Source organism: Rhinolophus hipposideros (genome assembly GCF_964194185.1).
Source record: "Rhinolophus hipposideros genome assembly, chromosome: 10".
Taxonomy (NCBI): domain Eukaryota; kingdom Metazoa; phylum Chordata; class Mammalia; order Chiroptera; family Rhinolophidae; genus Rhinolophus; species Rhinolophus hipposideros.
The window spans coordinates 13,076,957-13,103,104 of record NC_138056.1 but is presented as its reverse complement, the minus strand read 5'-3'; the positions used below and the strand labels follow the sequence as shown (position 1 = coordinate 13,103,104).

Below are 26,148 nucleotides of genomic sequence, written 5' to 3'. Positions count from 1 at the left end.
CGGGGATGAAAAGGCAGTGTAGCAAGGATTTGAGAGGAAAAGAAAACATGAATCTGAGCTCTCCTGGCTGGAATGTGGATAAGCTCTGCTCCACATCCCCTCTTCCTCGAGTCTGAGGGGAAAAACGGCCAGATAGCCTCTGGGTTGTGTGTGCTCTGTTCCCTAAGTGTTCAGAAGGGGGCAGAAGTTTCTTTCTAACCAGCTCTGAGGAACAGAGCAGGACAGTCCCTGTTTTGCCTTGTCATCTCCAGTGGCCCAGCGGGTGGAATGTCAAGGGAGAGGGCGGTGAAGGAATCTTCCTCAGAACCCAGGACTATAGCGGGCAAGCGAGCCTGGGGACGCCTTATGGCACGCTCTGAGGTGTGGCTGCTTCAGGGACTCGTACTAACTGAGGATCCTGGGCCCTGCGGTAACTGGACACATTTCTGAGCCCCATCACCCCCACACCTTCTATCTGGACGGCAGACAAGTCTAAGTATTCTTCAATGGGAGTCTATGGCAAGACAGTTATTCATTCAACAAATAAATTTACTGAGTGTCTACTATGCGTTAGGCACTGGAGCTACAACAGTGAATAAATGGACCTTGCCTCTGTTCCCAAGAGTCTTACAGCAGTCTGTCCCTCCAGCTTCTGGTTTTGTAGCCTGGATGTGTCTGCCAAAAGCCGAGTGGTGGTCACAGGAGACAATGTGGGGCACGTGATTCTGCTGAACATGGACGGCAGGGAGGTACGTTATTGGGAGCCCAGGTTCTCCCTCTCCCTCCCTTACCCCCAGCCTCAATTCTCTGCCCCCACCTGAACCCGAGATCTTCTCTGTAGCTTTGGAATCTGAGGATGCACAAAAAGAAAGTGACCCATCTGGCCCTGAATCCATGCTGTGATTGGCTCCTGGCGACAGCCTCCGTAGATCAAACAGTGAAAATCTGGGACCTGCGCCAGGTTAAAGGGAAATCCAGTTTCCTCTACTCGCTGCCGCACAGGCACCCTGTCAACGCAGGTGTGATATAGCAGACCTCATCCTTCCTGCAGGCCCTGCCCACGCCACTGCTTCTGGGGTTTCCCTCAACGTTTAGAAACCACTAGGTCAAACCTTTATCCCCGACAGCACTGGCCAAGCTGATGTCTTAGAACTTTTCTGACTGTAGCTGCCCCCATCAGCTGCTGAGTTTATAGGATGTTTTTGTTCACAGCCCAGATTTACCTCCCTTCCACCCCTGCCTAGACAGGAGTGGGAGCCAGGGTGCCCCTGCAGGAGGCCTGTGAAGGCCAGGACAATAGGAGGCCCGTGGTGCCTTCAGCTCAGAGGTTTTTCACTTGCCAGCTCATTTCAGTCCTGATGGAGCCCAGCTGCTGACCACCGACCAGAAGAGTGAGATCCGGGTTTACTCTGCCTCCCAGTGGGACTGCCCCCCGAGCCTGATCCCACACCCTCACCGCCACTTCCAGCACTTGACGCCCATCAAGGTAAGTGACGGAGTAAAGAGCTACTGTGATCACAGGGAGAGATGGGGTCTGCCCAAGATGGAGAGAGGGCAGGTAACAGAAGCCTTTAATCCCTTCCTGTCCTGACAAAGCAGCCTTATTCCCTGGCTCTCTGCTCCTTTTGTTCCACTGTTTTTTTCCCCTTCTTCCGCCTCCACCCTACCTCACTCCAGTTCAAGCCATTGTTTCTCGGTCTACCCTGGCCCATGCTGATATTATGGTATGAGCCTTGAGCTCTGCCCGGCTAAGGCAGTCATCGCCAGGTCGCCGCTCGCTGGTCGGCCACTCACAGTGGCTCACAGCGGCTCTCACTGGCTGCCGGCCACTCACACTGGCTGCCGGCCTCTCCTGGCAGCACACGGCAGCCCACGCGGACCTTCGGGCTGCTCACTGCAGCCCAGTTCCCGGGAGAGCCGTTGTTCACAATCTTAGCTGTGGAGGGCGCAGCTCGCTGGCCCATTTGGGAATTGAACTGGCGACCTCGCCTTAGGAGCACGGTGCTCCAACCACCTGAGCCACTGGACCAGCCATTTTGTTCCACTTTTGCAATCCCTCTTTGCTGGCTCTTGTCTCTCTGATAACCCATTGTCCTGAATTTTTTCTTTTCAGCCCTGATCTCCTCACTGTGGGCATTTTCTAAGATCCCGACACTCAGTTTCAGTTGATCCGTAAGCTAACCGTAGCCTTCTTCTTGTTAACGCCTCCGTAGCCTCTGTCCCCAAGGCTTACAATCTTTAAATCCTGTAATTCCTTCCTACCCAAGACCCTAAGCAGTGTGAACTCTGCCAGTTCTGCTCTACTAGTTTATATTCTTTTCTAGAACCACAGCCCCTCTTCAAACCTCCAGGTTTCATGCCTGTGCTTCTTTGGTCAGTATAGCACTGTGATGGGGGTGGGGGTACCAGCTTCAGTCAGGCAGACATCTCCCTCCCCCCGCCCATTCGAACCTTGAGCAAATTAAATTGTGGATCTCAGTTTCCTCATCTATAAAAAGAGAATAATAGTATCTAAATGACAGGATTGTTGTTAGTCTGAATCGGTATACTTAAAGCCACAGCAGCATTCCTAGTGCCTGGTAAGTACTCAATCAACGGTGATGATTCAGTATTAGTGGCCCCCACGTACCTCCAGTCAAACCCAAGCTCTTAATAAAGCCAAGGTCCTTCACCAGTTAACGTTCCCATTGATCCACCTGTTCTCATCTCTCACTTCGTATCTAGCCAAGCCAACTTACAGCTTCCCAGGTGTGACTTGTTTGTGACTTACAGTTTTTCCTCCTTCAAAACTTCTTTGACAAGTTTCTTAGGGAAATCCCATCCAATCTTTCATTCCAATAACTGTCAGATTTGTTTTAAGTGGAGCGTTAACTTTGCTCTCCTGGGAACATTGACTTTCCTCTCCTTCCCAGCAACTAGCCATTTTTTCAACATTCACATTGATGGAGGAGATGGTGGTGGGGTTACTTGAGAACTTAAGTCCGATTTGGTTTTGGTTACCAGAGGCTTTTTGCTTTGTGGTAGGCTACCTCTTTGGTTAATGTCTGGGTCAGGCTGATGTTACAACATGTATCAGTTGATATGATCTCAAGAAATGCAAGAGAGAGAAGGACTGAAGGTGTCCTAAGGGCCACAGAGGCCAGCTGGGGGTTTAAAATGTGCAGAGGGAGACATACACACAATTGAAAACCATTCTTTTAGTTTCGTGTAGATCTTATCTCCATTATTAAATTGTTGGCAACTGTATTAACAATTGTTAGTGGCGAAGAGTACTTTTGATGTCCTTCCTGATAGTGTTCTGCATTTATGCTTGTGACCAGCCTCTCCATCTCCTAGGCAGCCTGGCACCCTCGATACAATCTCATCGTTGTGGGCCGATACCCAGATCCTAATTTCAAAAGCTGTACCCCCTATGAATTAAGGACAATCGATGTGTTTGATGGAAGCTCAGGGAAGTTGATGCATCAGCTCTATGACCCAGAATCTTCTGGTATCATTTCGGTGAGGTTTGGGTCCTCAAATAATGATGGGAGGAAGCAGGGATTCACCCTATCTTATTGACCAGAAATTAGTCCTCGTGTGCCCTTTTCCCAACACCTTCACCCCTTCCTCATGCTTATCCCCTTGTCTCTGCAGCTCAATGAATTCAATCCTATGGGGGACACGCTGGCCTCTGTGATGGGTGAGTGAAATAGGTTGTATCTTAGACTGACTGGGCCCGATCCTACTCCCCAAGGTTCAGTGCAGGCTAACCCCAGTTTAGCCCCGCCACATTGCCCCCCAGGTAGCCGTTAGTAAAGAAGATAATCAGGGGATAGGGAGTGGTCTCTTTGGTTTAGGCCCTCCACCCCTTTTGTTTTGTCTTGATTATGGCGATGCCTGGCTTCCTGGTATTTCCTTACCAAGTTCTAGGTTCCCTGGGCCAGCCCCAAGCTCTGAGACTGATAATAGAAAGTGAGTCAGACTGGTCTCACTCCTCCTAGGTTATCACATTCTCATTTGGAGCCAGGAGGAAGCTGGGATGCGGAAATGAGAGCCATTAATGAAGGTGTGGGCCAACAAGGGCTTGGAGCCACATGAGAACAAGTCCCGTGAGAAGAGGCGGCTGTGTGTTGAAGGGCCAAAGGTATCCAAGTCTTAGGGCTGGAGCAGGGATGCTGTGGCATGGGATACTGTGGGGCTGGGCCACTGGCACGTTATTGCTCTGGACTTAGCTCCAGAAACTTCTCCAGGGTTGGCGACTCGGCCGCCCCAAGGGTCCCTGCTTTGTCTAACTTGGAGCCAAGCTTCTCCTGGAGCCAAGGTACTTTTCTCCTCTCTGACGCGTGGTGGCAGAGTGATCAGGTGGTGGGTTTGATTTGTGCTCACTATGTACATGGCCAATAAAGCCATACCCAACTGAGCTTCTGAGTCAATCTTCCAGGACTGACCTGGTCAAAAGGCTCCTTGGGTCCCCCAAAATGAAGAAAAGGCACAGAAACAGCATAAGAGTCTAAAATTTTCATTTTTTAAAGCTGCCTCAGCCCTGTTCTGGGCCACAGTCAACAACTGTCCAGCTCACAACCTGCATTTACCTCACACCCCTGGAGACTCCAGCCCAGCTGAGGGGGAATAGTAATTTCATGACGGTACTGCAGTTCACTTTTCTCTGACACCCCTCCCCCCCAAGAACAAACACCCTTCCGACCTGCTGAGGCTGCAGGGGTGAGCAAGGCGCCCAGGGCATCACATCTGACTCTGATGGTGACTTTAGATACACAAAGGAAAACTTGACTGGCTGGCTGTTGGGTGATCCAGTTCCTTGGTTGCCAATGTCCGTACCCCCAATATTGTGCAAATTTTCCCACTAAAATAAGCACTGAGAGGCAAAACTGTATCCTGGGAGCCATTTGCCAAAGACTCCGGGCGGGAAGAGAGAGAGCAGGGCTTAATGTGGGAGACGAGGGCCCAAGGCAGACCAAGCACCAACTCCTTCAGTTTCTTTTATCCGAGGTCCCAAGTAAATACTTGCCTACATTTCAGGTCCTTAGGGAGAATGGAGGAGGCAAATCCTGTTTGGAGACAGCCAGTGTCCAACACAGTACTTGGCAAACATCTGGCACATGAATGCTGAGTGACAGGTGTCACGGGCCAAGCCAAACCCCAAGTATTCATCTCATTTGGGATCATCAGAGGGTGGTCCAACCCAGGCTCTCCTGTCCGTGGGCTGGGGAGCAGCAACAGTCGGGAGTAAGGGCCAAGCCCAGCTCCCCTAAGAGGCAGATGGAAGGGGGCTGAGTTCTTGTCAGGCGTGATCCTCTCCATCTGCAACGTGGCGGTAGCCAGGAGGCTGGGCCTGCGTCCGGAAGAGGACTGTGAGCAGCAGCACTATGAGAAGGAAGAGGATGGAGCCACACACAGCCAAGGCCACGATCACCTCTGGGCACAGAGACGGGGAAAAAGGGCATGTCAGCGTCCATTCAACAAATATTTGGGTGCTTACCAATATTTGAGGGCCAGGTGCTGTTCTTACAGTGGGGATGTCCACAGTTAGTGGCACATGCCATAAAGCAAAGCAAAATAAGGGGAAAGGGATGGCGACGTAGGACGCGGAAGGCAGAATGTGAACAAAGACCTGGAGTCAATTAGTGGGACTTACAAAGATCTGAGAGGACAGTGTCCTGTGGCCGGGGTGGGAGTGGGGAGTGGACAGGAAGTAAGTGCAAAAGGCCCTGATATGGGAATAGCCTGGCGTGCTCTAGGATCATCATGAAAGTATCGCTGGAGCAAACTAAGTGAGGGCAAGTAGGAGATGAGCGCAGAGGACCAGGCCAAGTGGGGCCTGGAAGGCCATGGTAAAGACTTGGATTTTATTTCAAATGTGATGGGAAGCCACTGGAAGGTTCTGAGAAGGGTAGTGATGTGAACTGATTTACGTTTTTGAGATAGTCTCTCTGCTGTGCTGAGAAACTGGTAAGGACAAGAAGAGAATCAGAAAGAACATTAGGAAGCTTATCAGGCAAGAGATGACAGTACAGTGAACTAGGGAGCAAGAGCATGTATTTTAAAGGTTGTGGTGATAGGATCTGCCATTGGATTGGTTGGGGGGAGTCTAAGAAAGGGGAATTCAAGATAACTTCTAGGATTAAACTATGTAACTAGGTGACTAATATGGCATTTACTAAGATGGGGAAGCTGGGAGGAAGAGATGGGGAGGGGTAGATTTGGTTTCAGACATAAACGTGGAGATGTCACATCCGGGTAGAGCCCTCAAGTCAGCAGCTGGCTGGATATGTTAGTGTAGCTCAGAGAAGAGGGCATGAACCTGCGAGTCATAAACAGACAGAACTTAGTATGGAGATGGTATAGAAAACCAAGAGGCTGGTCTCAGGCACAGAAAGCCAGGATGAGCCCTGGGCCATGCACTGTTTAGTGGGAAGGAGAAGCCAGTTAAGGAAGCTGCCTATCAGAAGAAAAATCAGAGAAGCCAAGAAAGTGTTCAAGGAAGAAGTGACCTATTTTATGTAATGCCGCTGAGAGGTATGAGAAGCTGACTAAGAATTGGTCACTGGCTTCGGTAAGAGGAGGTCATTGGTCCTTAACAAAAGTGGCTTCAATGAAGTAGAAGGTGACATAAGACTGTCTAGTGTGAGTCTGAGAGATTGGGCAGTGAGGAAGCGAAACCAGAGTCTAGGTAACTCATTGAAGGATTGTGCCTAACAGGGAACAGAAACAGAGTGGTAGCTGGAGGAAAATGGGGGTCTGAGAGGTTTCTGTTGGGCTTTTGAGATGGGACTGATCCAATAGAGAGGAAATATTGAGACATCAGGGGTCCTTGTGGAGATGAGAAGAGATGGGTCCAAAGTGGAGAGATTGGCCTTAAGTAGCAGCTTGTACCAGCCATAAGCTGGAAGATCTGGTGGTGGGAGAATGGGACATTTCTTTCCTGATGGTTTTTATTTTCTCAATGATATCAGACGTGAGGGTATCACCTGAGTGTGAGGAGTAGGGAGAAGGTGAAAAATGGTCTCAGGGTAAGGAAGTATACCGTCTAGGGCAGGGGTGTCCAAACTGCGGCCCGCGGACCAACTGCGGCCCATGATCCATGGTTAATTGGCCCGCAGCAAATTCCAAAAATATATTTAGTTTACCTAAATAAACCAGGTGAGGCAATACGTACTTCACCTCGAGTGAGTGGCCCGGCTGTTTGTGTATTTTACTGAATATGGCCCTTGGTGGAAAACGTTGAAAAAAGTTTGGACACCCCTGGTCTAGGGAAATGCGATAAGATGGCTGGAAACGTGACAGTTCTTGAGACGTGTGGGTATGAATTTCAAGTTGTTCTGGGACATGACTAGCATAGAGGTGGGCAGCACCTCACCTGTGTCTGCAGGACCACTTGCCAGCTGGCATTCTTGCTGCCAATCCTTGGGCACGACAGGCTCCGTGAGGTGAAGGAAGTCCTGCAGTGGGCAGCGGTGAGGGCACCCAGGCAGGCTCAGCGGCCAGGGGGCCTTGTTACTCTCATTCCGAAAGTACATCTCCACTGAGAAATTCCTGAGAGTTGACAGGAGACAAGATGGAAGCTGCTCACCAGGCCTTTAAATGGAGTCCTTGGGCTGCTGCCTACAGCCACCATGCAAGTGCCCCTCCAGAGGGGAGACTGGTAGCTCCACTCACCCATTATCTTCCTGGTACAGTTCAAATATATGGCAGGAGGCGTAGGGGGCTTGTTCACCATTGTAGACATACAGTGCCATTTGCAGAGCAACCAAGGTGGTGTCGTGCTGGAAGGAAGAGGATCTCCCCATCAGCACTGCTCCCCACACCCCCCAGGCACTAAATAGAGAAGAAATGCAGCTCCCTGCTTGACGTTAGCACGTTGGGGACCAAGGGAGCTTACCGCAGAGTAAACCAGCAGCTTAGGGAGTTGGGAGGAGGCAGCCATCAGAGTCAGGTTCTTCCGTATCTGAGCCAGCAGGACTCCTGAAGGAGAAAAGTCCCCAGTGTCTGGCTATAGCCGCCACTGTCTTCTGATCAGACCTATCTGTGGCCCTCGCTCTGCTCGTCCTGGGTCTGCTCACCAGCACAGAGAACTCTCGGCACATGGGACCCACATAGAACTATGCAGCACGCCCTGTGCTCTAACAACTTTCACATTGACAGAGGGAAGCGAGATAAAACAGTGTCTATACTTCAATATGGATGTAGTAACCTGCCCATTTATAAATGAGCTACGAGGCCCTGCCTATGTTTGAGGAATTCCTCCAATTTGGAAAAGTAGAAACTTAAAATTCCTTCAGAACACACAAGGGGGCGGCTCCAGGCAGGCCAGGGGAACTCTGCCATATCAGGCCCTGAAAATCACTGAGATGTCAGAAAGGTTTGACAGCTAGCACTCCCTGGGGTGCTCAGATCAGGAAACTGGCATGCGTATTACTCTTGACCTTCTTTCAAAGTGGCCCCCAGTGGTTCTCTTGAGGTAGGTCTTCATTTGAGGGGGAAAGGTCTTCTGACATGGGTGAAACTTAAGAACACGAATGGCAGAAAAGAAGTATGCAAACCTGACTGGTCATTCAGAGACAAACGTGCTAAGCATTTGGAGGATTGGGGAGACTTTGATGACTAACGTGATGACAAGGGATTTGGTTTTGAAAGAGCAGAGGATATTTCAGGTGGAGAAGTACGTGTCTGAGAAGCCCCCAATAGCAGATTTTTAACACTTAAGAGTCCTGAGGAGGGGAGTGACATGCTGCTCTTGTCACTCACCCCCCTGAAGCCGGGCCTTCTCTGCCTGCTCGTGGATTCCGAAGAGGAAGCGAAAGCTGAAGTCCTTTAGCCGGCTCAGACGCTGCATGGTTTGGGGCGAGGCCCAGGGCGGCAGGACTAGCCCGTGTGTTTTCTGCGTATCGCAGTGTGCAGGTTAGCTCCCCTGGCCTAGGCCAGAGCCTCTCCCGGGGCATCTCTCTTCCCCAGTGAGAAGGTGCCTGTGTGTGTGAGGGGAGGGAAAGGAGAGGAGAGCTGAGGCAGAGGGACTGGAACCAGAAGACCTGGCAGACAGTGTTGAGACTGCAGGGCAGAGGAAAGGAGGCGCACCACAGAACGCATGACTCAGCAGAACACATGACTCAGGATGGAGTCAGATACCACCAGGGCTCTGGGTGAAGGGCAGGAACTGCTGACAATGAATAAACTATTTCCCACTTGGGAGGTCTTTTTCACCCGTGAGGGAACTTCCCTTGTTTCACAAGAAGCAGGCTGCTTGCCTGGAACTCCTCAGTGGGAATGGTGGCCAGGCATTGTGTTCTACTTGTCCTGGTCACCTGGCCTGCTGAGTGAAAGAAGAGCGGTCACACTGGGGACCCTCCGTGGCTTACCTCACAGAAGAGTGTGTCATAAACATTCCAGACGGTCTCCAATGTCAAGTCCGTAAGCCCTGTCTCATTGGCCACCATATCCAGAAATTGCTATGAAAAATGGATCGGGCTCAGTCCTGCCCTGGGGGAAAGGAGTGTGATGACCCTCCACCTCAGCCCCACTCACTGCATTCTCAATACTCTCATTCTGATACTCGGGTGTCCGCCTGGTATCATTCTGCAGCTGCTCATAACGAGGACATGGGCCCAACGGAAACTTCAGCAGCTACAGACCAAAAGGGGGAAGCAGAGGCAGAGAAGGAGTCAGTGATCAGCAGGCCCATGGCCAGAGCTGTCCCTCTGCTTTCTGGAAAGGTCTGGCCAGTCTTACCCTGTCCTCAGCAACAGGCACAGTGTGGACGGGGATAGGCTGCCAAGAGATGTTTGGGTTGAAACGCTGCGTCCCACTGGGAGGGAAGAGTCCAGCCAGGTTGGCCTCAGCACTCATGAGAGTACGATCAAAGTCTGTACTTCGCACATAAACCTGCAGAGATGACAACATGAGTCTCACCTGTGGGGGTGGGGTCAGGAGCTTTGGCCCCTCAGTGGGCCCTAGGGGAAAACCGCTTCTTGATGATTACCCAGCAAATTGTAATCCTGCCATGCATCCGGCTCTTGTACCCTCTCTGGGCTTTTTCCAGCAAAGGCCCAAACACTCAAGTGAGAGTTAGCTGTCACCACTGAGAATGGCTCCCATGGGAATGGCTCCAGTTCAAATACCCCTCCCTGTCCAAAGTGCTTAGTCAGTAAGGCTCTTGGGTTTGTCTGTCTGACTAGTTTTATAACACCTATCTCCCTACCTAGGCCAGGATCCTTGAGGGCAGAAACTATCTCTATTTACATTCCCTTTTATAAACTGGTTTAGAGACCAGGGAGAGGAAATAAGACAACGAACAGATAATTGCTTGTGGAAAAGGGAGGAGGAAGCTGTAGGGAAGGGCAAGGATAGAGCTGGCCCTCAAGGGAATATCTAGAGACTCTTGAGACAGCTGTGGCTGAGAGTGGTAACCCGAGGAACAGCTATCCCACCCTTGGGGTGAGGAGAGGGCCTCAAGGAGTCAACCCACTTGCCAATCTTCCCTGACCTGTCCTCTCTATGTATGTCTTCCCTGCTACCTTTATCTCTTGGCTCTGTGTAGTTTATCATGTCACCCTTACTACATTCTAAGCTCCACCAAGACAGAGATCATATCTGTGTGGTGTACCATTATATGCAAAATGCTAGCATAGTGCTTGGCTCATAGTAGAAACTCAAGTGTCTTGGATGGAAATCCTGAGTTATTCCAGACCCTTCCTTAAGTCTGAGCTTGGATGCTTGAGAAGTTTTGCCTCTTTCCAGCCAAGCAGGAGTAACTCAGCCTCTAGGGTTTTGTTCTAGACTGCCCTCGGATGTTCTGTGCTATAGTTGTAATCAAATATTCATGGAGGGAGGCCAGAGTACCCAGCCTCACCCTTAGGCTCCCTGAGGACATAGGCTGAGGACAGCAGATCCCATTCCCCTTGCCTCGTGAGCTCCCAGCCTTACCTCTTGCCGGTGGTAAGAGGTGTTGAGAAAATCACGGTAGCGCTGCCGCAGAGCCTGACCCAGCTCCCAGTGCTGGAGCATCCCCTCCTACGGGCAAACGCAAGGGGTAAGAGGGTCCAGAAGAAAGGGATGTGGGCTAATCTGATCCCAGAAGTCATGTATTAGGTGGCCAACTATGGGTGATACTGTGTTGGGCACAGAGGAAAGTAAGCTTAAGAAACCTGATCGAAGTCAGCACCCATGTGAGACACGGCAGTCTGGTGGGGCCCCAAGTTGTGTAGCTTGCGTTAGAGGTCATTTTACAGCTCATGCTGAGGAAGGGCTGGCTTCTGACCCACCTTGGTTAACTGACCAAACCCCTGGGGCCATTCTTCTTCCTGATAAGGATCCTTGGGATATGTCTTCACTGGTGACCGGTCTCCATGTCGGTACAGCTGAGGAAGGACAATGATTTGCCTACAGGTCAGAAGGGTCTCCATGATGGGGATACAGAGCACACTTCCGCCCCGTGTTGGGGAGGGAAGTCTCACTCTGGGAAGCCTTAACTCTACCCACTGGAAAAGACCCCCAACTCAGAAGTCAGTAACTTCTTCCAGATTCTAGAGATTCTACCTTGGCTAGGCAACGACACCGGAGACCACAGACAAAGCCAAAGACACAGATGGAAAAGGAAAAGAGAAGTAAAGGCAACGCACTTGGGGTGGGGGGTGGGGGGACACTGAACAAAAGATCAGCAAAGGCGTCTCTGTGGGGGTGAGTCTCCTAACCATTCGACCACAGCTCCGTCTAGGGCAGACTCACCGGACCTATCTCCTGAGATAAAACTCCTCCAGCCTCACAAATACCCAAGGGCTCCACACTGATTCCGAAGCCGGGCCTCCAACACAGTTTAGTCGTCTCCTAAACCGGCTCCTCCTCCTCTACACCCCAAACCCCAGCACAAGCCCGTCCCTCCCTCCACCAGCAAGCCCAGCTCTGGCGACTCTAGGTTATTACCAAGGTGACGAAGCGCAGACTCCGGGCTTGGGTGGGTGGCATCACCATCAGGTTCACGCCAAGAAGTAGGTGGAGAAGAGCCGCCCGGCTCCAGCCAAACTGTCCGCACGCCATCACCGTTATAGTCTGTGCAGCAAAGAGGCTGGAACCCGTTGGGCGGCACCTGCAGCGGCCGCCCGGACGCACCCTTAGGAACACACACCGGAAGTGCGCTCGCCGCCATCTTGCTAAAGGAGGGGCAGTGATGGTGCGAGAAGGAGGAATCTGGGAGGGAATGCTTGCAGGAAACTCGTGATCCGACCGTGGCAGAGCAGCGTGGGAATGTAGCGCGACCTCGCGCGGCAGAAAGAGCTTGGAGACCTCATCTTGGTAAAGAAAACCCTGAGCTCGGGTTAGCCTTAGCCCGCGGAGACGCTGTACCAAGGTGGCACTTGCGCTGTGCTGGACTGTGACCCGAGAGCGAGCGCCCCCACGGGCGCCGCCGGGACTGACTCCAGAGCCACAGCGGGTGCAGAATTGGGGCGAGGAGTGGTGTCGGGCGCCCATCTTCATACCCCTGCCTTCGGGTGGAATTTGAGCCTTGGCCCTGGTTCTGTTCTCCATCAGAGGTCCTGTTTGAGATGCAGGGCACAGCGTGTAAACAGCTCTTTGGACTTCTGTGTCCTTGAGGTTGGTCACAGTCTAGCCTTCTGGTCATGCCCAGAGCAAAGCCTCAGAAGGTCTCTCATTTCCCCTTCCAGTCCTTTCTCTGCTCATCCAACCATCCATTCTCAGTTTTAGTTAATTAGAATCAACATGTCATGCCTCTTCATGAAGGAGCTGGGTTGCACGGGATGTTCAGACTTTGCAAAACCCAAGTAGTGAATCCCTAAGGGAGTAATTTCAGACCAGTTGGGAGATGTATAGGAGTAAGGGGAAGAAACTTACCAAGTGGGAGTATGTGGGGCAGAATCAGAGGCCCTCTTGGCAGTGACCATTGAGGTCCAGGTGCAGCCAATTTGGTCTTAAGGCTTTGCGACTGAGCTGGGAGTGACTCATAGCTCTTGGAGGTCAGATCATAGGCCCTTGGGGATGCTTTAATTCAATCTGCCCACTAGAAGCAAATCACTTCAAATCATCACAGAAATATCTGATCAGAACTACGTGGGAAAAAGGGTCATTATCTTGCACTCGGACTCTAGATTCAACTATTTATATATACCTCAGGATCTAAACTTTGCTTCCGGAGTTGTTATAGAGTAAATAAAATATGAGAGCTGAATTCCTGGTAGCCAGGTAGTTCTTAACCTTCTTATTTAGTGACAAACTCCTTTATGAATCAGATGAAAATTTAGTTCCCTCTCCTCCAGAAAAATGACCACACACATAAACACAAGTGGAATTTTACATGTAATCCCAAGTGGTTCACAGAGACTATTCATAGTCCATAAGTCAGCATCTTTGAATCCCTGATCTAAGCTAGTCCTCTTTACTAGCTTGTAAGAAAACAAACCTAGAGAGAGGAAGTGACTTTTCCAAGGTCACACAGTTTAGGAGAATGAATTAAAACTCAAGCTTTCTGATTCCCAGTTAAGTAGTCCTTATAATGGAACATTTCTCAAAGGCTGCTCAAATTGCTTTTGCTGAACTATATTGGTGGCCCCAATCCCAGTCAACTAGTCTTTATAATGGACTATTTCTGCTCAAACTACATTGTTAAACTTTATTCGGTGGTCCCCAAAATACCTTCAATAAAGATATTTCTGACAAAGGAAAACATTTTACCTTTTCAGATTGGTGGGGTTGAATGGGCATACTAATTGGTAAAGTACTGCATATTAGTGGGAGTTTTGAGTGTTTTCTTTTAATATGCCCCTATTCTACGTGCAAACTAGCCAGATCATTGTGATCTCACTAAATTTTGGCAAGTAGAACAGAAATCCCTCAAATTAATCTTTGGCTTCCCGGCCCCCTGCACTTGCTAAATTCTGTTTATATCCTTTGTGCCTGCAAGTATCCCATGTAGGAAGGATTGGTGGAGCAGATATTTCAGTTTTTATAGTGAGGAACAAATCCGTGAAGGGTGAGGGTCACATCACAAGTACATGGTAGAGCCAAGAGCTGAGCCCTGGTTTCTGGACACCCAGTTTCTGCATATTTTTACTAGATTCAGTGGTCCCTACACCTTGGTTCCCAATTACAGATGCAAAATATTAATAAAAATAGACATGTAGATAGGTAGATAGATAGATACATGGGCCTACCCCAGACCAAACAAGTCAGAATCTCTGAAAGTGAGGCCAGGTTTGGGAACCACTGCTCTACCCTTAATTGGCAGAAGTGAACCTAAATCCCGGAGAGTTAACCATTTTTCCCATCTGGGGAGGCAGTTTTGTGTAATGGAGTAAGGAGGAGGGGGGTTTGTTTGAATTTGAGCTTTTGAGTCAGCCATACCTGTATCTAAATTTGATATTTGGCTCCTTGCTAATAACTACAAGTATCTCCTAGGCTATATATACATGTAGTGGGGCCTAAGTAAGTGTTACTTCTTTCCTTTCTGTCTTCTATATCATCTCTGAACTCATTGGTCTTAGAAGCAGGGATTCCTGGGTGGTTCTCTATCTTGTGATTGGGAGTTTGGGCAGAAGTCATTTGAGGGGCCTGCAAGATGCTCCCACACTCTGCACCTTTCCAGAATGGTGAGGGAGGGAGCAAGAAGCAGTTGCCCCTGACCATCACGGCAAACCGTACTTTGTGGCCTGCTTCATGGGAATTTGAGTCTTTGCAGGAGAGTTATCCAGTAGTGCATACAACCATGGGCTTGTGAATGCTCCTATTTTTGCGTCATGGTTCCCCTTGGCTGCAATGAGAAGCCTACAGAGGTTCTAGGGGTCAAATGGGACTTGGAAGACCGCTGAAGTGTTCCCAGGCATACTGACTCCTCTAGGAGCCAAGGAAACATAGGAAAGGTGCCACAGGACACGGAGGGTTTGCACCTAATATCTGCTATGGGACTGTGCCCTAGGGGTGGGGCTGGCAAAATGGGACATGTGGTTCCAGCGGCCAATCACCTGACCACTTGCCCTGCCTCGGGGGAGAAGTCCAGTAGTTGGTCTCTGGAAACTCTGTGGAGATATTGTCAACAGGTTTTGGTCTCCCCCCATTTTTCTCCCCCTTCCCTTCTTGGGTGGGTGGGGGGGAGTGGTTCCTGAACCCCTATAACCTGAATGGGTAGCTCTGGCAGTATAACACTAGTTATGTTTCCTCCTCCTCTACTTGAGACGAGGCTGAGGCTGATTCCCTGGCTTGAGGGAGATGGCATCCGGACCTGCTTGTTCAGCAAATGGCTCCAGCTGGGGTCGGAAGGCTCCAGATGGGGTCCTGGGCTGTGGGGAGACTAGGGACTTGAAGATCAGAAGTGGATGAGAAAGGCTTTTGCCAACTCCCAGAAGATAAGTCATCAGGCCCCAGACCAGTGTCCTATCCCGAGTTCCTTGTAAGCAGGTGTTTCAGTGACATCTCTGACTGTGTTCCTATGCTGGAGCTGCTGGGAATGGGGAAAGGCCGAGGAGGGAGCTGGACCAAGTGCTGGGACAGAACAGTTCCAGTTTCCCAGAAGCTGGAGTCCCTGGTTTCTAATTTCCCAGGACAGCTGGGCCTGTTGAAATTCGGAGAAGAAACACACGAAAGAGGAATGGAGAGCGTTGTGCTCATGACTCAGAGATGCCCAGAGGAGGGTGGGAGCCTTGTGAGGGGATGACCTTGTGATGAGAGGGAACAAGAACAAAAGCTGGAGGCAGAACTTTGAGATGGGGGGTGTCAGAGGGGCTTTTCTGAAATGGGAAAGTGAGTGCATGGGCAGATTTTGCAACACCACCCAGCCTGCTGTCTTCTCAAGTCTCTGCTCCCCAAACCCCGCCTGTTCCCCCTGCCCCACCCTGTGCTTCCTCCCATCTTTCACCAAGCTCCTGTTCTATTTCTGCTTTCCCTGTCCTTCTCCCATCCTGCTCCCCACACCCCCTGTCCACTCTTTCCCTGTTCCCTCTGTCCTCTTCCCTGGTACCCTATTCATTTCTGTTTCAGTCACTCTGGCTGCCTGCCCTGGCCCCTGTCCTATGCTTTAATGTGGGGCCCATGGGAACTGGAGTTCACAGCAAAACAGGAAGAGTCTGTGAGCAGGAAGCTGGGAGTGGGGCATGGGGTGAACAGTCAGCAGTAACCTCAGCTCCTCGCTTCCCACATCTGGACTAAAGCATCCCCAGAGCGCTCTGCCTCTCCCACTGCAGCCCCCCAGCCCTGGTTTCCTCCATTTCAGCGCTTCACTGGTCCAGCAGACCTGAGAGGCAACCAGACAAGAGTATCCTAGACTCTGACACAGGAGAAAGAGGATAGGGACTGGAGTGAGGACATCTGGGTTCTGATCCCAGCTTGGCCACTGTGTGTGGCCTTCGGGAAGCCCCTCCCACAAGCTTAGTATTCTCTCTAAGATGGAGCTTGTGTTGCTTACCCTCTCTCCTGGGGCTGCTCTAAGAACCAAAGAGGCAGTGAGGGGTTTACATATGGAAATAAGCACTGGCAGGTTACCAATGCACAGAGTCCAGGTGATGGGAAGTCCCGTACCTGAAAGGACTGGAAATGTAGTCACTGCCACCATTTATTGAACAGTTCACTAAGATCACACAGCTCATAAAAGAAGACAAAGACAAGGTCAGGATTTGAACCCAAAACCTGAGCCCAGGGCCCCAAATCAACATGCTGAGATGAAATTGGCTGGAGCAGCAAGTATAGGATAGAAGGGGGTCATATTACTTTTTTTGTTTACTTACTCATTTAACAAGCAGGAACACAGTACCTACTCTGTTGCCTACTCTATGCCAGGCCCTGATCCATGGGCTACATGGGAGACAAAGTCAATAAAACACGGTGCCTACCTTCAGGGATGGAGCTCACGTTCCAAGCAATAGGACAGGGAGGCTAAGTCTATCATCTCAGTAGTTGCTGGACAGAGGCTGCCATCACTTCAGACGGAGCTGCTCCCCAGATGACAGAACGTGCATACCTTCCCAGGTGCATCCTGGGCGGGCACCTGGGTCACTTGCCATCTCTACCTCCACCCCTAGCCCAGGCCTGCCATTGCTCCTCTCTGTCCTGGCTTCCTCCCATGTCAGTGGTCCTCACAGGGCACCCACATTCAGGGACTCCCAGGAAGACCCAGCACCTGCCTTGCTCCACCGCTGGAGTTATACCAGCTTGGCTGAGGCCTGGAACTGGTGGGGAGAGCTTCTTGGCCCCTTCCCAGAGGCAGGGGAGGAGGAGGGAGGCTGGGAAACAGGCTGGGGCTCCGTGTTGCAATTCCAGGCCGTGCTGGGACCTTTGCTCCACGAAATGTCTATGGAGGGGAGGGAACGCCAACTCTGGAGGCTGCCGGGATTGGGGTGGGGGTGCCTGGGAGGCAGTCCTTCTGTAAGAGCAGCTAAGAGCAGCTGGGGTGAGGAGAGGAAGGGGAGAGACATGGAACTGGCCAGTCTGCAGGGAAATGCCACTGTCGGGGTTGGGGGTAGGGGGGCCAGGGTGGTGCTGGGCTGAGGGGGTGGCTGGCTGGGGAGGAGTCAGCGTGGTGGGGAAGCTGCCCCGTGGGCGGGGGTGAGGAGGCCAGGGCTCCCGTCAGTCGGCTCCGGCTCCGGCTCCTTGCTGCCTGGCAGGAAGGAGCAGTGGCCCGACCCCTTGGCAGTCCCTCCCCTCAGCCTTTCCCCATATTACTTCCCTGGGGCTCCGGGCCCCTCTCTTGCTCAGCTCCGGCTCCTCAGCTGCCCGCTGAAGCCTCTGGACAAGGGACTGCACCTTCCTCCTCTCTCAGCAAGGGGGCTCCAGAGACTGTCCCAGCCAGGAAGTCTGGTGGCCCGGGCATTCGGTGGGTCTGCTCCTCAGCACTGGCCTGGGGTTCTGTGTGTGTGTGTCTGGTGTGTGGGGAGGAGGGGGGCGTGGAGGGGAGGGTTGTATGGGTCTTAGAAAGGGGTCTCTGAGGGATGATGATGGTGATGGAAGCTTGGGCAGCAACAGCATTCTAGTTAGGTCCCTGATTAACTCCTGAGGGGCTGTGAGGGAGGAAGTCCTATATGAATTGGGGCAACTCTTGGAGGCAACAGGTTTGTGCTGGGATCCTGGGAAGTGGCAGGAGTGAGGTTGTCTAACAAGCAGCATGTTTCACTGGGTGGAGTGAACCTCCATCCTGTGTCCTGGTCCTGCCCAACTTTGGCTGTTCCCAGTGCTGGAGTGAGGGGGAAGGGGCTGGGACAGAACCAGGGCAGATGGCTTAAACATTCCCTGACAGCTTGGAGATGGGCCCTGAGAAGAAAAGGTGGCATGGTAGCTGAGAGCTCAGATTGTGGAGCCAGAGAGACCAGAGTTGGAGTCTTGGTCACACTGCCTAACAGTATGGCCATAGGCAATTTACTTAATCTCTTTGAACCTCAGTTTCCTCATCTGTAAAATGGGCATCAGAATAGTCCTGACCTCATAGGATACTGTGAGTAAGGCATGTAAAGCCTTAGCACAGGCCGATGTGTATGTATATATATATATATATATATATATATATATATATATATATATATATATATATGCACACACATACACACACACACACACACTCGTATATTATATATCTCGAGTCAATGTTTGCTGATATGTTAGTACTGATAAAGAAGGAGCCCAGTTCTGGAAGAGTATAACCTGGGTTGTTCCTGCAGGACAGTTCCTTGGTAATGTACAGGGCTCCAGGAAGAGATGTCCTTGTGGCTGGAGGCCCCTGTGCCTGACGTTTCTCCTGGTAAGCTGCTTCACTCCAGCCCTCTCCCCTGAGCCACGTCCCAGCTCCTCTCCTCCCACAGTAATCAGTTTCCTTCACTACCTGCCTCTGCCCTTCCCCAGAGAGCAGTCTAGAGCCATCCTTGCCTCCTTCTGCTCAGACTACCTCTGCCCTGGTTCTGATCCCTGGCCCTTGCAGGCACCCAAGTTCCTTCTCAATCAGGTTTGCTGCTGGGGAGAGTTGGCACGTCCAGTGCTCACCCAGCTCTGGCTTTGAACAATTCTGTCTGAAATAGATGCATGTGAGCCCCCCAAGGGAATAAGGGTTAACATCCTCACTTAAGGTATTGAAGTACAGGAGACTGCAAGCGACTAGCCCTAGAGCCCACACAAACCCAGGGTCCTGAAGCCTGAGCTGATGTTTTGCTGCCCTCTATGGGTGGAAATAAGTTTGTCGTTTCCCAGCCAGGACGCTGGGGAAGTGAACGGGGAGGACTTGAGACCCTCTTGTGCTCCTTTTTCCCCCGGCTCAGACTCTGCAGGAGAGCTGTGGGAAGCAGACACACAAGATGCAAGCAGCCAGGCCCTGGGAGGCAGCAACTGCACCCGCAGGGAAGAAGCCAGCATGGCCCAGTCAGCTGGGGGCACTTTGAGGATGGGGCTAAAGGCAGGAGAGCCCACAGGCCTGCTCCCTGCCACGGAGGCCCTTTCAGAGAGCACAGGTGAGGAATGCTGGGTGTGCAGGTGGTAGGGGCTCCCTGGATCTGGGAGGGGTACCTTAGGGCTCTTTACCTTATAAGATCACGGTTAGATCCCCAGGCTTTGGTGTCAAGCAGACCTGAGTGATCTGAGTGTGGATTTTGTCTCTACCTCAAGCCTTTCTGAGCCTCATTTTCCTTATTCCGAAAATGCAAATAATAAAACCATGTTTCCTCGAAAATAAGACCTCACCAGACAATCAGCTCTAATGTGTCTTTTGGAGCAAAAATTTATATAAGTCCCGATATTATATCATATTATATTATTATATTATATTAGACCCAGTATGAGATGAGATGAGATGAGATGAGATGAGATGAGATGATATGATATGATATAAGACCCAGCCTTATATAACAGTAAAATAAGACTGGGTCTTATGTTAATTTTTGCTCCAAAAGACGCATTAGACCTGATTGTCCGGCTAGGCCTTATTTTTGGGGAAACACGGTAGTACCTATCTCTTACTTATGGTTGTTGTCAGGATCAATGCATATAAAAGGCTCAGACAGTACATGGCACATAATTAAATAGCACTGGACATATGAGAGCTACTTTCTTATAATAGAGAGATTAGACTGCTTATTAAAAGGGCATGAAGGTCACGGAATGCTCAGGGCAATGGCCGACTGGGCACCGAGCTTGTTCGTTGGAGAAGAACATTAAGGCACTTCCCTGTATCCAGAGCTCCGTCCACAAAAGCGGAAAAAGGGGCCAGCCCCCAAAATGCTGGGCAATGAGCTGTGCAGTGTGTGTGGGGACAAGGCCTCTGGCTTCCACTACAACGTGCTGAGCTGTGAGGGCTGCAAGGGATTCTTCCGCCGCAGTGTCATCAAAGGGGCACGCTACATCTGCCACAGCGGGGGCCACTGCCCCATGGACACCTATATGCGTCGCAAGTGCCAGGAGTGTCGCCTTCGCAAATGCCGCCAGGCTGGCATGCGGGAGGAGTGTAAGTACCTGGGACCGGGAATGGGGGAGGGGCTGGTGGGAATGGGGCCAGCAGCTGCCAGGGTGTGAGGGCAGACAGGCAGCTGAGCCTACTGGGCCTTCCTACACGGTCCCTAAATATGGGTTTAAATCTCTTCCTTTACCCAACGATCTCTGCTTTTCTGGAGCCTCAAACTACCCCTCTGGCCCATCCTTGCTTCCCTTCTTCCTCTCTCCTTCCCTCCTCATGTCTGGCGCCTTCCGTAGGTGTCCTGTCAGAAGAACAGATCCGCCTGAAGAAACTGAAGCGGCAAGAGGAGGAACAGGCTCAGGCCACATCCATGCCCCCAAAGGCATCCTCACCTCCCCAAGTCCTGCCCCAGCTCAGCCCGGAGCAACTGGGCATGATCGAGAAGCTGGTGGCTGCCCAGCAACAGTGCAACAGACGCTCCTTTTCTGACCGGCTTCGAGTCACGGTACCTCAGGGACTGGGGGAGAGGTGGCCGTGCCTGGAGTGCCAGCTGGCTTCTTGGCACCCGACTCAGAGTGCTTGTTTTTCCCTCCTTGCCCTACGGGTAGCCTTGGCCCATGGCCCCAGATCCCCAGAGCCGAGAGGCCCGTCAGCAGCGCTTTGCCCACTTCACCGAGCTGGCCATAGTCTCTGTGCAGGAGATCGTTGACTTTGCCAAACAGCTGCCCGGCTTCCTGCAGCTCAGCCGGGAGGACCAGATCGCCCTGCTGAAGACCTCTGCCATCGAGGTGGCTGGCGGGCGGGCGGGGCGGAGGGGGGAGGGAGCCCGAGCAGGACTGTATGTGGGAGGGGCCAGCAGCCAGTCGGGAAGCCAGATCCACTGGGAAGTAGGGAGGAGGGGCTCGACCTTCCCTTGAAGGTGCGGAGACCAGCCCGCCATGTCCCTGTTTGAGGTCCTGTACTTGTTCAGGTGATGCTTCTGGAGACGTCTCGGAGGTACAACCCTGGGAGTGAGAGTATCACCTTCCTCAAGGATTTCAGTTATAACCGGGAAGACTTTGCCAAAGCAGGTGAGAACTGCCATCACAAAGGGACTGGGCTGGACGGACAGACACTTTTTCCGGGAGGGGGGGCGGGGCATAGTGACACTGGGACCGCAGGGTTAAGATTCGGGTGGCTATAAAGGGAAAGCGTCACTTGTTTTCCTAAGACAAAAAGTCAGAATGTTGACAGGCCTCTCTCAACTGCCCCAAATAGACTCCTGTCCTCTGTTCTATTAGGCCAGTGGTTCTCAAACTGTGCTCCGAGGAACCCGAGGGAGCACAGGTGACACTGTGAAAGTGTCACCTTAGAGGAGAAACACGGAGAGGAATGTCCTTCATCCTTACTTTAGCCAAACAAGAAGCTTCATTTAAATCTGCATTATACATCATGCTTCTGCATAATGTTTTGCTTCAAGAAAAGATTTTACAGCTAGAAAAAAAGCTTGAAATCAGCTATACCGAGCCTTTTAGGAGTCAGTAATGAGCAGATCTTTCTCAGATCTGCTCTGTAAGGATCAGTGGGCTAATTTCCCCCTACACTTTTTCAACTGCGCTTTCTGATGAGCCTTGGAACTGGAGCTGAAACACAAGCAAACATATCCAGATCGGGTAGCTTTGGGATAAGAGTGGATGCTTCTATCACCATCCTGTACCTGTAGTATTTTCTGCAAGAATTCGTTCCCATTGCTGCTCTCTGTCTGATGCTTGCTTGCTTGCAGGCTAAGTAAGCAGTGTTGGTTTTCCTCATATCCAATTGCTGGTAATGTCTGTGTTATGGGAGCAGAGTTGGGAAGGGATGGAAGGCTGAGGGTGTTCTGGAGGGATGGGAAGGGACACTCAGCAGGAGACCGAGCAGTCTGACGACTGAGTGAGTGGGTCTGTGCATGATGGCTGATGCGGCGACTCCCTCTTGGGCTTGTGAGGTCCTGATCTCCAGGACAGAGCTCAGAAAGTCTTCTCTGGTGTCTGGTGACTCAGGCCAGCTCCTGTGCCTCTTGTTGTTCCAACACAGCCTACCCAGTAAGCTTTCTAGAAAGGCCTCCCTTGACTATATAGGGGGTGGGGGATGTGTTGGCAGCCCTTGCCTCCTGTGTGCTGCCTGAATGTATAGGGACCTAATAGGGGCAACTTAATGACTTTTTCCAGCCTCTTCCTGCCCCCTTTCTCTACCAAACCTTCTTTCCCCAAGTGGCCATCATCCCAGGCCTTCTTAACCACGGCCTCCTCCTTCATAACATCCCACTCTCTGACCCCTCCCAGTTGTCATGCCTGTGTGTTCCTTCAGCATTTGCAGGCTTGTGCTGTCTGAATCTGTACCTATTTATAGATTCATTTATATAAGTAATTTTGATATCATGTTTGCCTTTCATTTGTCATTTTGTCAGTGAGGTCTTGGGGAGAAGGAACAGGGGCCCTCTTTTTGCCGGGTCTCCTTCCCCCTCTACATGATGACCGATGGCATTGGAGGTGTTCAGGCTGCGAGCAGTAGCAGACCCTTGCAGGATGCGTAACCCAGCTCTAGACTCCTTGTCTGCTCTGTACAAACGGGCTAGTCAGCGCAATTCCAGGCTCAATACCTCACCAACAAATACTGTATAAAATGGGGCTTGTCCATTAAATGGATTGACACACACTTGATAAATGTCAGTGTGAAAGTACAGAAAGTGACTAATCAAGAAGCCTCCAATGGAAGTGTTAGCAGATGGTTGCTAAAAGAAATCTGAGAAAGCCTCGGTGAGGGTGTGGGGTGGGGAGACTTTGCAAGTGTGTATAGGAGAAGTGTTCTTTAGATGTCGTGACTTTAGGTTGACGTTTGTTGAACTTCAGTCTCCTCAGCAAGAAGACTGGTTCTACTTTTTAAAATTTATTATTTATTTAGCAAATACTTATATAGTACTTACCATGTCACACATTATTTTAAGGACCCATTATGAAGGACATGCTATTATCTCCATTTTACACATGGGAAAACCAATGCCCAGAGAGGTTAAATAACTTACCCAAGGTCACACAGCCTGGTAAATCGTAAAGCCAGGACTCAAACTCAGGCAGTCTGGCACCAGAGTCCACACCCTTAATCACATTGCTAAGTTCCCTCAGGATGTGAAACATGAAATGTACGTCTAGTATTCAAATAAGTAAGGCCAATTGCCAGTGAAAAAGTCTTCTCTATAAACAAAAGTGAGTGGCTTCTATTTCTATTAGATTGGTGCAAAAATAATTGTGGTTTTTGCAATTATTTTTAACCTTTTAAGCCGCAGTTACTTTTGCACCAAGCTAACACCGTATTTCCCCAAAAATAAGACCTAGCCAGACAATCAGATCTAATGCGTCTGTTGGAGCAAAAATTAATATAACACCCAGTCTTATATTATGTTAGATAAGACTGGGTCTTATATTATAATAAAATAAGACCGGATCTTATATTAATTTTTGCTCCAAAAGACGCATTAGAGCTGATTGTGCAGGTAGGTCTTTTTTTTGGGGAAACACGGTAGTAATGTAGGGCCCTCAAGAATTTTAATAAGAATAATAGAATTATCATTATCATTTAATTCAGCACCTCCTATGTGCCGGGCACAGTGCTAAGTGCTCCGCATGCTTTATCATTTAACCATCACCATAGTTTTACGAGTTCAGATTTGATTCCCATCTCACAGTCGAAGCTTGGAGAGATCAAGAAAGTTGCTCAAGGTTACAGAGCGGAGCCCTGGAGACTTCTTATTGAGTTCCTAGTAGTTCTCTAAGTTACGCAATTGGAGGAGAGAAGGAAGTTCCTGTCGCTTGTGCCACATACCTATCCTCCCTTCTTCTTCCCCAGGGCTGCAAGTGGAGTTCATCAACCCCATCTTTGAGTTCTCCAGAGCCATGAATGAGCTGCAACTCAATGATGCCGAGTTTGCTTTGCTCATTGCCATCAGCATCTTTTCTGCAGGTGCGGAGGAGGGGCAAGAGGGGAAATGAACAAGAAGGAAAATGAGCAAGAGACTTGAACTAAGGGGGCTGAAGGCCCCACAGGGCAGGCATCAGGCATCGTAGGGGTGGAGGCCCTTGTTGTATTATTTTGGGATGGGAGAGGTTGGGTGGGGCATGTCCCTGGTTTTTGGTTTGACTTGGGATATGGAACTGACCCTGGCCAAACCTGCTCCTCAACTCCATTTGTGACCTGTAGACCGACCCAACGTGCAGGACCAGCTCCAGGTAGAGAGACTACAACACACATATGTGGAGGCCCTGCATGCTTATGTCTCCATCCACCACCCCCATGTGAGTCTCCCCTCGATGCCCTTTTCCCTCCTGTCCACAGGCTCATTCACTAACACACCTACTTTCCCTTCAGGAATCTACCTCTGATTATATCGTGCCACCAATTCTCTGCCTCTCCCATGATTCTTCTACCCTTGCCCCCTTCCCTGGGACAAAGGCTGTACTTGTCCCTCTCCTTCCCCCAGGACCGGCTGATGTTCCCACGGATGCTAATGAAGCTGGTGAGCCTCCGAACACTGAGCAGCGTCCACTCAGAGCAAGTGTTTGCACTGCGCCTGCAGGACAAAAAGCTTCCCCCACTGCTCTCTGAGATCTGGGATGTGCACGAATGACCTTCCTTCACGCTTATCCTCTGTTTTCGGGGCTGGCTGAGGCCCTGTGGTTGCCTCCCAAAGGTGTAACAGACTGAGAAGGGCAAATGTTCCTGGGAGCTGGGCAATGGATAACCTCACGTGCCATTAAAGGAGAGTCAAAGGGTTGGGAATTTTGTGACTGCTGGGCAGTGGGGGTCCTGCCAAAGCTGTACTCCGTTTGAACACTGTACTGACCCGACCAAGTGAATGAACCTGGTGTCCACTTTGCACAAGGTTCTCCAGGGCCCTGCCCATCCTGCCTCCACCACTTCCTGTTTTCCTCACAGGGCCCCAAGAGAAATTCTCCACTGTCACTCTGTGGCTTGGCCATAAATGCCTCCCTGCTGCCTCACTGATAAGTCTGGCAGTGTTTGTACAGGAAGACCAAAATGAATACAGAATGAGAGATACAATTTCTAGACTGGGGGGTGGGTACAGCAATAGAGGGAAGGCTGTGTCTTGTAGGATGGTCCCCAGACTCAGAGGAGGGAGACAAGTCACAAGTGCCAGCCAGACAGCCTTGGGGACCCCCTTTTACTAGCCCTGTTGCGCCAGGAGAGTAAATGAAATGCTTCAATTCAGATGTCCCTTCCCCTTTCATGATCCAGGGGGGATCACGTTGTCTTTCTGTGGGGGAGGAGGTGTTGAACTTTCAGAACTAGCACCTCAGCCATGTACCTGTGTTCATGGGCACGCATGTATAATGACTTGGTTTTTCCGTTGGCATCTGAAAAAGAGGGCACAACAATCCCTCCTCTGGGCCTCCAGACCCTGTGGGACAGGAAGAAAAGTCCCCTGAGGTCAGGGACAGGCTGTCCAGTCTTGGGTTGGGACTCTCAGGACTGGACTCCATTTCCCAGTGGGCACCGCGGCGCCGCTCACGGCCCCTTCCCTTGGAGCACACCCCGTGTAGGTGATGCCGCGCCTTCCGGCCTCAATTCCCCCCGCTGCTCCTGAATTGGTAGGCTCCAGCGCTAGGGCAGCTGGTTTCCAGCCCAGCCGTGCGCAGGGGGAGAAAGGTGAGGTATGGAGGGAACGGTCAAAAATCTCAGGGGCAGTTTATCTTGAGAAGCCTCTTCCCAATTAATCCACATTTCATTGCAATGGGCGTTATTTCCACGTCGAAATAAAATTTGCGCAACCT

At 50.9% G+C, this 26,148-nt stretch overlaps 4 protein-coding genes across 13 annotated transcripts in view; 3 read left to right on the top strand and 1 right to left on the bottom strand.

Moving 5' to 3' along the window:
* Nucleotides 1-4,854, top strand: part of DDB2 (damage specific DNA binding protein 2) — a 19,736-nt gene extending 14,882 nt beyond the window's left edge. Inside the window, exons 6-11 of one of the 2 annotated variants that reach the window (XM_081062057.1) lie at nucleotides 629-728; nucleotides 821-998; nucleotides 1,323-1,465; nucleotides 3,316-3,480; nucleotides 3,616-3,661; nucleotides 3,963-4,854. In XM_081062057.1, the coding sequence (XP_080918183.1) occupies nucleotides 629-728; nucleotides 821-998; nucleotides 1,323-1,465; nucleotides 3,316-3,480; nucleotides 3,616-3,661; nucleotides 3,963-4,012 (682 nt within the window). In that variant the 3' untranslated portion in view covers nucleotides 4,013-4,854. The remainder of the gene's footprint in view (nucleotides 1-628; nucleotides 729-820; nucleotides 999-1,322; nucleotides 1,466-3,315; nucleotides 3,481-3,615; nucleotides 3,662-3,962) is intronic. The other variant, XM_081062058.1, reaches the window with a different exon arrangement.
* ACP2 (acid phosphatase 2, lysosomal) lies at nucleotides 4,466-12,118 on the bottom strand. Its single transcript, XM_081062061.1, has 11 exons — nucleotides 11,896-12,118; nucleotides 11,238-11,333; nucleotides 10,900-10,986; nucleotides 9,706-9,858; nucleotides 9,502-9,600; nucleotides 9,336-9,425; nucleotides 8,728-8,860; nucleotides 7,862-7,944; nucleotides 7,639-7,745; nucleotides 7,340-7,515; nucleotides 4,466-5,397 (listed from the first exon to the last, which is right to left on the bottom strand). The coding sequence occupies exons 1-11, from the start codon at nucleotides 12,007-12,009 to the stop codon at nucleotides 5,264-5,266; spliced, it is 1,272 nt and encodes a 423-aa protein (XP_080918187.1). The 5' UTR covers nucleotides 12,010-12,118; the 3' UTR covers nucleotides 4,466-5,263.
* Nucleotides 12,092-26,148, top strand: NR1H3 (nuclear receptor subfamily 1 group H member 3). Of its 9 annotated transcripts, none has more exons than XM_081062050.1 (11): nucleotides 12,092-12,264; nucleotides 17,668-17,785; nucleotides 18,624-18,703; nucleotides 19,215-19,403; nucleotides 20,126-20,392; nucleotides 20,638-20,846; nucleotides 20,950-21,129; nucleotides 21,312-21,411; nucleotides 24,206-24,319; nucleotides 24,557-24,651; nucleotides 24,837-26,148. In XM_081062050.1, exons 3-11 carry the CDS (start codon nucleotides 18,661-18,663, stop codon nucleotides 24,981-24,983), a joined length of 1,344 nt encoding a protein of 447 aa, XP_080918176.1. In that variant the 5' UTR covers nucleotides 12,092-12,264; nucleotides 17,668-17,785; nucleotides 18,624-18,660; the 3' UTR covers nucleotides 24,984-26,148. The 9 variants fall into 9 exon arrangements, with proteins under 9 accessions (XP_080918176.1, XP_080918180.1, XP_080918181.1 ...); XM_081062052.1 differs by lacking the exon at nucleotides 12,092-12,264 and adding an exon at nucleotides 17,312-17,337; XM_081062049.1 differs by lacking the exon at nucleotides 12,092-12,264 and adding an exon at nucleotides 17,313-17,362.
* Nucleotides 25,942-26,148, top strand: part of MADD (MAP kinase activating death domain) — a 37,507-nt gene continuing 37,300 nt past the window's right edge. Inside the window, exon 1 of the mRNA XM_081062025.1 lies at nucleotides 25,942-26,023. The gene's annotated coding sequence lies outside the window, so the exon portion shown is untranslated. The remainder of the gene's footprint in view (nucleotides 26,024-26,148) is intronic.

Bases quoted from the DNA above. Each gene is read 5' to 3' on its own strand.
- ACP2 (XM_081062061.1), bottom strand. From the start codon at position 12,009: ATGGCGTGCGGACAGTTTGGCTGGAGCCGGGCGGCTCTTCTCCACCTA. The intron at 10,987-11,237 runs GTGGGTCAGAAG...GTTTGCCCGTAG, and splicing joins GGTTTGGTCAGTTAACCAAG to GAGGGGATGCTCCAGCACTG. The intron at 7,746-7,861 runs GTAAGCTCCCTT...TCTTCCTTCCAG, and splicing joins AGCTGCTGGTTTACTCTGCG to CACGACACCACCTTGGTTGC.
- NR1H3 (XM_081062048.1), top strand. From the start codon at position 17,411: ATGCCACTGTCGGGGTTGGGG. The intron at 17,786-19,214 runs GTGGGTCTGCTC...CCCCCGGCTCAG, and splicing joins TCTGGTGGCCCGGGCATTCG to ACTCTGCAGGAGAGCTGTGG. The intron at 24,652-24,836 runs GTGAGTCTCCCC...TCCTTCCCCCAG, and splicing joins TCTCCATCCACCACCCCCAT to GACCGGCTGATGTTCCCACG.